Below are 10,200 nucleotides of genomic sequence, written 5' to 3'. Positions count from 1 at the left end.
CTCCCCCTGCTATACAAGTGTTGTCCATGAGTAAGATTTTCTAGTCCGTCACTAAGCTTTTCTTTCAGAAACCAGTTCTTTCACAATTGCAATTTGTAGAACATTCAGATCCCTTATAAGGGTTTCCAGCTCTCTCTTTAACAAAAGGTGTTCAAGAGTCTGTTCCCACAGTACCACTCAGAAATGTCAGCAGACCCAGTGTCCCCCATTAACATAGGGGGGAAATATTATTTGCTTTTGCAAATGGTAAAATTAAGGCATGGGAAATCTACAAGACTGTGCTGTGATCATTCCATGAGAAGTTCAGATTTCAGATCCTAAGCCCCCGGCCCAGAGGCCACCTTTTCCCTTCATTCTGGCTCAAGATCATTTAAGAAACAAAGGTTATTCACTGTAAATGAATTAACTCCAATAAATATCCACCCACATAAGAACCTACTCTCTTGAAATCCCCAGGAGACTCCAACATAAGGAGCCCCAAACCAGCTGAAAGCCCTGGATGTAGCTTACCTTTAGGAGAGGGAGAGTGTGATTAATTGTTCACGCCTGTCAGTTGCACTTACAAAGAGTAATGAGTGACCTGTCTTAGAGGCAGGGCAGGGGGCAGCTCCAGTTTGAATTCACCCTGCATGTCTGGTGCATGTGACAATGCACATCAGTCAGAAGCAATCATGGAGGCAGAAACCCTAAGAAAGAGAACAGATTATGGCCCTCTCTTGACCAGCTATCAATAGTAAGAGCTTTTATCCTGATGCCAAGCCAAGATGGACCAAGAGCAAAATAGAGAACAACGGAATGCTCACAGTTCCCTGCCACCTTACCCTCAAAGGTGCTTGCACCTGCCCTGGAGTTCACATCTTTCCCCTGTCTCAGCAGAAATATATACAAACTGTCCTCTTCCCAACAGGAATAGTAATTTAATTTGAGTTCTGGCTCCCACCTGACCCCTCCTTGCTGGCACACTTGAGCGATCCATCACCTCACCTAATTTTCAAGTCTCCCTTTCTATTGCCATGTTTCCTTTAGCAAGTGTTTCTACATATTTGCAGATCACAAATCTCTTTGAGAAGCAGGTAAGTTTTGCATGCTATTTCTTTTTTTTAAAAAGTATTTTTATTGCTTTCAGAGAGGAAGGGAGAAGGAGAGATAGAAACATCAATGATGAGAGAGAATCACTGATTAGCTGCCTCCTGCATGCCCCACACTGGAGATCAAGCCTGGAACCTGGTCATGTGCCCTGACTGGAAATCGAACTGTGACCTCCTTGTTCATAGGTTGATGCTCAACCACTGAGCCACACCAGCTGGAATACCACTACCATTCTAATCAGTGAAATTTTTTCAGGCATAAAGATCTACAATTACATACAACATTTAAAAAAAACATCATCTCGTCTATGGCTTTTCAGAACCATGAATGCTTTGATGGAGATGAAGACTGATGAGAAGGAGAGAGGAGGCACAGAGCATTTACCTGTCCCAGCCAATTTGGTGGCTGGTTCCAGAAGGAGTGGGGATTTTTCCCACTGATGGGGGCTAAACTGGTCCTGAAGTCCTGCCTGGAAAGGCTCCTCCAAACAGTTTTCCCTAGGATATCTCCTAGGAGTTTGCAGTTGAAAGTCTGGCAGTTCCTGTTCTCCAAGCTGAGATCCAGTTCTCTCCAAGAGCACTTTCTGCCCCTGCATACAAACAGCCACCTAGGAACAAGCCCCATGCATTAGAGTGCAGCCAGAGGACTGACTCGGGCAGCTTGACCTCTCACTGCTCTGTAAGGACCCCTGACCCTGGGAATTCCTGATAATGGACTGGAGGTCACCTTTGATAGAGATCGCTGAAACTCTCAAAGAAAACACAGGTAAGGACATGGAAAATGACCAGAATGAGGCTGCTTCAAATCAGCCAATACTTCTTGAGTGGAGAATCCTAAAGCTTGTGTCTTGCTCAAGGCCTGGAATCAAAGTCACTAAAGAGCAGGCGCAGACAACAGGGTCAGTCATGATTCCCACCCTATGCCCACCTGCCTCCCTACTACTCCTAAAAACAGGTTCTGTAGAATTGGGAAGCAGTGTAGTAAGGGCCATTAAAAACCACCTTTACCTAATAAACTGTTCTGCCCAAGGCTCTAAGAGGACTGCCCCACTCCTGTTCCCTAACTACTTCCATTCCCCAAAGCACATGGTTGTTTGCTTCCTGGTCAGGGTCCAGCTTTGGTCTGACTTTGAGGGTGAGGGTTGAAAGGGATACTTGCCAACTGAGCTGTGACTTCCTGATCCAAAGGCAATATGCAAGACACTTGACTAGAACAAGGTTCAGTGAAATTCCTCATAAATCAAATTCCTACCCAACAGGATTACGCTATCTACTAAGAATCCTGATGGTAGGAAACCTTCAAAAGGAAGGGAGGGGAGATCTGTCAGCAAAGGCTCAATAACCTTACTTGATCCTCCACTTTGTCATGGAAGCGCCCATGGGTGGGTTTTCTGAAAACCTGGTACATCTGGGGGTAGGGGAAATGTTCCCAAAATAGAGGCCAGAAAACATGTTGGAAGCCATCTGGTCCATTTCTGGGCTCTGATTAGGGAGGGCCCAGAAACCACACATTATCCAGATGGAGAAGAAAAAAGAAACATCCCATGGACCATCAAAGAAGACCCTCCTTACCCACTGCTTTGGTCTCTTGGCTGCTCTGTGAAAATCTTCCACCAGAGTCACCATCTCCTTGCTGCTCATTGGACATCGATGCCTGACCCGAGCCTGGATCTCGGGGGGCAGGATGTTCAGGAACTGCTCCAGCACCAGCAGCTCCAGAATCTGCTCTTTGGTGTGCAGCTCGGGCTGCAGCCACTGCCGGCAGAGCTGCCGGAGCCGGGAGAGTGCCTCTTGGGGTCCAGACACCTCTTGATAACAAAACCGCCTAAAGCTCTGGCGGGAGGCCTCAGGGTTGGGACAGTCCTTTTGCAGGGCCGCCCCCCGCTTCTCTTCTAGCTTTGCTATGATGTGTCTCTCTTGCTTGGAAGAAGCCTGAATGTGGGACTGAGAGCTCAGCGTTATCTCCATCTTAGCTGCCATTTTGGGGCTCAAGAGACAGCTTTTTTTTCTCCTCGCAAACAGCTCAAGCCTGAGGGATCATAGCCCTGGAGAAGTCGTTCTAAACGCTAGAAACGAGGTTCTCCTGAAGATGTGGAGGACAGGATGCAGACAGGCCCTTCTCATTCACTGGCCTTGACTCCAGACTCCTGAAGGCAACACAGTCCCTTGGAGTGGAAGCGTCTGTCTTTCCGATAGTTTCTAGAACTATCTTGTGAAGGAGAAAAGTCAGAAAATCCTCAGAGGAAACTGTGGGGAAATACTGCTTTTATTTCACCGATGAGCGCCCGAAGTTTCAGAAGAAACGCGCAGCATGACCTAGGAAAAGTTCAAGCTGTCAGACACCGGCACCGGCTGTCCCGAATTCTGGTCAGGAGACCTCCAGCAGCTCACCCGCCGCCACGGGGTGATCCGAGGAGGCCGCGTGCGCCGGGGGTGGGAGTCAGCGAAGGCCGCCTACTTGCGAGCAGAGGCGTCGGAGACCCGGGGGTGGCTCGTCCCAGAAGCTCCGAAGGCCCAGCCGCTCCGGCCTCCGAAAAAGCCCCGCTCGGGCTCCGCGCCCCAGCTGGCCCCGGGCTTGACAAAGCTCCCGCACTCCGGGCGCGGCTCAACTTCGCGGCCGCCTACAAGCCCGGGCTGGCCCCTGGGAAGGCAGCGTCACCGACTGGCTGTATCCCGCGCCCACCAGCAGCGGACTCACCTCACGCAGTATCAGGAAACCAAAACCGGGAGCCAGGGCTGGAGGCGGGGCAGCACCTCTCGCCGCAGACACGCCCACAGACTGCGGAGGAACTACGCCACGGGAGAGCCGCCTTCTTCGCAGAGGGATTGGATCTTCGAGGGCAGGCTCTCCTGTCTATTGGCTGGGATATCTGTCGACGTGACGAGAAACGGCGTCCAGCCGTCGTAGTGCATCTTGGGAGTTGTAGTCCGGTGGCACGGCCCACGAGGCCCGGGAGCGTTCGTCCAGGGCAGTTAACGCCCGCGCTTGAGACCTGACTTCTGGCCTGACGGCTTTGAAAAGGTGAGAGTGCGTGCGTCAGGTGAGTGCTCTGCTTGCTCCTGGACAGGGGCCGGGGCCGGGGGAAGCGCCCGCAACTGGGCAGCATGTCGACCTGGGTGCCTTTTGCCTCCCAAGTCGTTTCAGGGCGGTCGAGCCAGGCCCGGCACCTCTCGCATGCTTCGCGGTCACCTTCCTACGTCCCGGTGCCCTCGGTCCACCTGAGCGGGCCAGGCCGGGTTCCGACCTCTGCCCGCGCCCTCACTCCTGGCCGGTGACCATGATCTCCGTCTCACTGCAGCGTGAACCTGCGGATGTTGCCTACCCCACTTGAGCCACAGTACAGACTCTCTTTAGCATCAAGTGCTCCGGGAGTACTTGTGCATCCTTGACAAGTGAAAGGGAATCTGCCCGGTCCCCATTCTCATCCTACTTTCTGCTGAGTGGATTATCGCCAGAGGGAAACACGCTTTTGAGAGACCAGAATTTTAAAATTAATATGATGTCAGCAGTCGAGAGGAGTGCCAGCTCCGCTTTCTGCATGAAACTAGAATAGCATTTGTTAAGTTATTCTTCCAGATAAAGTGCGGAGATGTAGGGAGCCGATATAGGTTAAGCCTCGGACTGACCTGTGGGCAAAGTCACAAACAATTCCTGGCTTAGAGGGCACAGTCCTCTTAGCATAATTAGGCTTGACCTTATAACACTCCCTAGATCTTATCTGGGAAGCTAATGGGCTGAGGAAATGCAGGAAGTATAACCATGGTGTAAACAAGTGAAACTCACAAAAACAGTGTAAACATGGTAACCACTACCTTGTTTACCGCTCACTATAAAAGCTTGGTGAGGCCTGAGCACAGTGGAAGTCCTTCCTCTTGAGTTGGACTTGCTCGCCTGGTCCCCCAATATTCCCAAATTATCTCGTGTCTTTTCTTTTTCATTTGTTGTGCGGCTCCTCTTCCAGACCCGAACCCTGAACCACGCAGGACGTGAAAGCAGGGGGTGGGGTGGGGGGGGATGGCTACAGGTTCTAGTCGGCCTTGCTGCTGAGGAGATATGATACTCCTTTTTTTGTTGTTGTTAAAAAGGACTGTTAATAGCAATGCTTTTGATTCCTCCATCTCTAGCCCCTCCAGCCACATTAAAATGGAAAGAGAATATAAATGAAGGCAGTTCAAGTTCTTTGGCAGAAAGGCAACCTGAATCTCCCCCTCTCCCCCCCACACACACCTTTTTTAAGTCTTTATTGTTGAAAGTACTACATACCCCCTTCCCCACCCCCATTGACCTCTTCTAGCCCACCCACAGGCCTTCACTACCCTATTGTCTGTGTCCATGGGTTTTACATGTATGCATACAAGTTCTTTGGTTGATCTCTTTCTATTCCCCCCCACCCATTGCCTCTGAGATTCCAGTTTGTTCCATGCTTCTATGTCTGTTTTGTTCATTAGATTCCATATGAGTGAGATCATGTGATACTTACCTTTCTCTGACTGGCTTATTTCGCTTAGCATAATTCTCTGCAGGTCCCTCCATGCTGTTGGAAATGCTAAGAGTTTTTTCCTTTTTACAGTAGTATTCCATTATGTAGATGTACTACAACTTTTTTATTCACACATCTGCTGATGGGCACTTGGGCTGTTTCCAAATCTTAGCTATTGTAATTGTGCAGGTATGAACATAGGGGTGCCTATATCCTTTCTAATTGGTGTTTCTGGTTTCTTAGGATATATTCCTAGAAGTGGAATCACTGGGTCAAATGAGAGTTCCATTTTTAATTTTTTGAGGAAACGCACTGTTTTCATATATTCCTAGAAGTGGAATCACTGGGTCAAATGAGAGTTCCATTTTTAATTTTTTGAGGAAACGCAATACTGTTTTCATAATGGCTGCACTAATATGCATTCACACTAGCAGTATGCAAGGGTTCTCTTTTCTCCACATCCTCGCCAACACTTGTAGTTTGTTGATGATAGCCATTCTGACAGGTGTGAGGTGATACCTCAGTGTATTTAAATTTGCATCTCTCAGATGATTAGTGACTTTGAGCATTTTTTCATTTGTCTCTTGGCTTTCTGTATGTCTACTTTGGAGAAGTCTCTATTTAGGTCCTTTACCCATTTTTAATTGGATTGTCTTCCTTCTCTTAAGTTGTATGAGTTCCCTATATATTAAAATTAACACCTTATTGGATGTATCATTGGCAAATATGTTCTTCCATACAGTGGGCTCCCTTTTCATTTTGTTGATGGTTTCTTTTACTGTCCCGAAGTTTTCTATTTTGATATAGTCCCATTTGTTTGTTTTTTCCTTAGTTTCCTTTGTCCTAGGAGAAGTATCTGTAAACATTGCTATGAGAGATGTCTGAGATTTTGCTGCCTATGGATTCTTATTGGATTTTTATGGTTTCACAACTTCATTTAAGTTTTTTATCCATTTCAAGTTTATTCTTGTGTATGGTATAAGTTGGTGGTCTAGTTTCATCTTTTTGCATGTACCTACTTTGTTCTTCTTCGTCAGGATAGCTATGGCTGTTTGGTGTCTTTTGTGGATTCATACGAAATGTTGGATTACTTGTTCTAGTCCTGTGAAAAACGTCATTGGTATTTTGATAGGAATTGCACTGAATAGATCACCTTGGGTTGTATGGGCATTTTAATTATGTCAATTCTTCTTATTTAGGAGTATGGTATTTGCTTCCATTTATTTGTATCTTCTTCAATTTCTTCACTGTCTTCTATTTTTCCTAGTATAGGTCTTTTACCTCCTTGGTTAAGTATATACCCCAAGTTTCTTAATTTTTTTTTGTTGTTGTTGCAGTGGTAAATGGTTGTTTATTTTTTAGTTTCTCTTTCTGAGAGTTCATTATTGGTGTAAAAAAAAATGCCATAGATTTCTGGGTGTTAATTTTGTATTCTGCTATGTTGCCAAATTTATTTATTAAATCTAGTAGTTTTTTGAGAGATTGTTTGGAGGTTCTAGCAGGGGAAAGCAGCTTCTCTTATACTCTTGAGCAAAGACAGGTCCTGTCCTCTGGAGCAAAGGTCATCTTTTCTCACTGAGCAAGTCTTTTTCAACTGAGCACACAGCTTCGGGAGGGACGCACATGGATTGGTGCGGGAGGAGGGGGACACCCACCTAGTCAGCCAGATCAGCCAAATCAACCCTGGGGATTAATGGGGTGACAGATATTGCAGCCAGATTGCCCTTACATCCAAATCTAGGAGTTTGTTTGTTTTTAATATGTTTTTATTGATCTCAAAGAGGAAGGGGAGAGGAAGAGAGAGAGAGGGAAACATCAATGATGAGAGAATCACTGATCAGGTGCCTCTTGCATACCCCCCACTAGGGATTGAGCCCACAACCTGGGCATTTGCCTGACTGGGAATCGAACCCAAGACCCTTCACAGTCCACGCTGCCTCCTGCACACCCCCTACTGGGGATGTGCCCGAAACCCAGGAACATGCCCTTGACCGCAATCAAACCCGGGACCCTTCAGTCCACAGGCTGATTCTCTATCTACTGAGCCAAACCAGCTAGGGCAAATCTAGTAGTTTTTTGATGGAGTCTTTAGGGTTTTCTGTGTACATCATGTTATCTGCCTTTAATGACAGTTTTACTTCCTCCTTTCCAATTTGGATGCCTTTTATTTTTTCCTTTGTCTGATTGCTATGGTTAGGACTTCCAGTACTATGTTGAACAACAGTGGCTGATCATGTGATTTTTGTCTTGCAATCTGTTTATGTGATGTATCACAGTTATTGGTTTGCAAATATTGTACCAGCCTTTCATCCCTGGAATAAATCCCACTTGGTCATGGTGTATGATGTTTTTAATGTATTGCTGGATCCGATTCGCTAATATTTTGTTGAGGATTTTAGCATCTATGTTCATAAGGGATATAGTTTATTTGGTTTTGGAAATAGTGTAATGCTGGCCTCATAAAAAGAGCTTGGAAGTATTCCTTCCTCTTGAATTTTTTGGAGTACTTTGAGGAGGATAGGTGTTAGTTCTTCTTTGACTGTTTGGTAAAACTTCCCTGTGAAGCCTTTCAGACCAGGGCTTTTGTTGCTGGAAGTTTTTAAATTACTGCTTCAATTTCATCAGTAGTTATGGGTCTACTCAGGTGGGTTTTTTTTTTATTCTTCCTGGTTGAGTTTTGGAAGATTGTATTTTTCTAGGAATATATCCATTTTGTCCAGATTGTCCAGTTTGTTGGGATGTAGTCGTTCATAGGTTTGTTTGTTTTTTATGATCCTTTGTATTTCTCTGGGATCATTTATTACTTCATTTCTTTTGTTTCTGATTTTGTTTATTTCTGTCCTCTTTGTTTCTTGATGAGTCTGGATAGAGTTTCATCAATCTTGTTTATCTTTTCAAAGAACCAGCTCTTGGTTTTATTTATTTATTTGTCTCTATGTCATTTATTTCTGCTCTGATCTTTATTATTTCCTTCCTTCTACTTACTCTGGGCTATTCTTGTTCTCTAATTCTTTAAATTGTAGAATTAGATAACTTATTAAACTTTTTTCTTGTTTTTTAAGGTAGGCTGAAAGGGCAAAGAAGGACTAACTCCATTTTGTGTTGTATCCTCCATCTTGTGTAACTATGTCCCCAACATGACCTTTTTCCAAGAAAAGCCACAGAATGCACCAGTTGCTTAACCCTGCTTCCCTCACCCCCTTAAATCAGCCAATTGGAATGCAAGAGGAACTAACCTAAGGCCAGAAATATGCTAGCCACATCCTGTCTTTGTGTAACTGGACCCTGGCCGCATCCTGCCTTTGTGTCAATAGACCCTAGCCCCCACCCAACCAATCAGAATCGGCCAACTCAGTGGTCCGAGATCACCCCACCTCCTGACCCCAAGCCCTATAAACTCTTTGTTCTCCTGAAGCTCGGGGCTCTCTTACATCCTGCCATTGCATTGGTAGAAGCGGAGAGACCGAGCTTGAGCTTAAATAAAGGCTCTTTGCTTTTGCATCGGACTTGGTTCCCTGGTGGTCTTTGGGGATCTTGAAATCTGGGCATAACATTTTGGGGGCTCGTCCGGGATCCCCAAGACCCACGAGGGACCCTGACCTGGAGAGCCTGACTGACCGCAATAGGTGTCTGTGTGTTTCTGTGTTTCTGTCCCTCTTGTGTGAGCTTATCTCTGGTATTCTGGTTGTGCCCGATGCAGTCTAACTGGACACACTGGAGGACCATGGGCAGGAGGGCTCAGAAGACGTTCCGATCCTCCTTTCTGGAGGGATGTGGATTCCCCTCACAGATCGGAGGCGAGGCAGGTCACTCCTGCCAGTCGGCGTGAGGCTGTCGTCTAGCTTTTGGTTTTGCTTCCACGGAGTTGGAAGACTGTTCTTTGGGCCCTTTGTTTGTCTGTGTTTGTGTTTCCTTGTTTTATTCTGTGGACTTACTGGAGGGACATTATGGGACAGACTCAGACTACTCCTTTAAGTATTATGATTGATCATTTCAAAGAAATTAGGGGAAGAGCCAACGACCTCAGTGTGGAGGTCCGGAAGGGTCAGTGGCGGACTTTTTGTTCCAACGAGTGGCCAACTTTCAATGTTGGATGGCCGCCAGAGGGAACTTTCGACCTCCCTACCATCTGCCGGGTCAGAGACGTTGTCTCCCGGCCCAAGAAGGGTCATCCTGGTCAATGCCCTTACATTATTACGTGGCAGGACCTTGTGGAGGACCCACCCTCTTGGCTTAAGTCCTTCCTGGGCCCACGCCCTCCGGAGCCAAGACATATTCTTGCTTTGCAGGGGATGGAAAAGAAAGAGGAGAAGAAGGTCACCCAGCCATCAGCAACCCCCTGCCGGGAGCCGGTCCAAGGTCACCTCTCCGAGAAAGGTTGTTTCCTCAGGTAGGGATTTTCCCCTGAAGTTAGGGCGGGAATAAAACCTCTTAACTGCCAGGCGGGTAATTAATCACTTTAACTATGAACAATCATGCTTAAGTACATAATCTTTACTCCCTGGAATGGAGATAAGAAACGCCCTAACCTTTGGAATAGAGATTGATAGGATTAGAGTCAACTGGTATAAATACAGATGTAACAAGACAACAGGACACAGAACTCAGATGAGGATCCGAGACACAGACCA

The 10,200-nt window shown here is 46.5% G+C and overlaps 1 protein-coding gene and 1 long non-coding RNA gene across 3 annotated transcripts in view; one reads left to right on the top strand and one right to left on the bottom strand.

Moving 5' to 3' along the window:
- Window positions 1-3,851, bottom strand: part of ZNF174 (zinc finger protein 174) — a 6,835-nt gene extending 2,984 nt beyond the window's left edge. The window contains exons 1-3 of one of the 2 annotated variants that reach the window (XM_006757859.2): window positions 3,787-3,851; window positions 2,661-3,404; window positions 1,474-1,696 (exon numbers count right to left, since the gene is read on the bottom strand). In XM_006757859.2, the coding sequence (XP_006757922.1) occupies window positions 1,474-1,696; window positions 2,661-3,068 (631 nt within the window). In that variant the 5' untranslated portion in view covers window positions 3,069-3,404; window positions 3,787-3,851. Of the gene's footprint in view, window positions 1-1,473; window positions 1,697-2,660 lie in introns of both variants that reach the window. The other variant, XM_006757858.2, reaches the window with a different exon arrangement.
- A 152-nt stretch (window positions 3,852-4,003) lies between these two features.
- LOC107182142 overlaps window positions 4,004-10,200 on the top strand; it is a 14,189-nt gene continuing 7,992 nt past the window's right edge. Inside the window, exon 1 of the long non-coding RNA XR_001512869.1 lies at window positions 4,004-4,129. This is a non-coding gene — a long non-coding RNA (uncharacterized LOC107182142). The remainder of the gene's footprint in view (window positions 4,130-10,200) is intronic.

Source organism: Myotis davidii, unplaced genomic scaffold (genome assembly GCF_000327345.1).
Source record: "Myotis davidii unplaced genomic scaffold, ASM32734v1 scaffold555, whole genome shotgun sequence".
Taxonomy (NCBI): domain Eukaryota; kingdom Metazoa; phylum Chordata; class Mammalia; order Chiroptera; family Vespertilionidae; genus Myotis; species Myotis davidii.
Note: the sequence above shows the minus strand (reverse complement) of the source record. Positions and strands in the feature narration are given on the sequence as shown.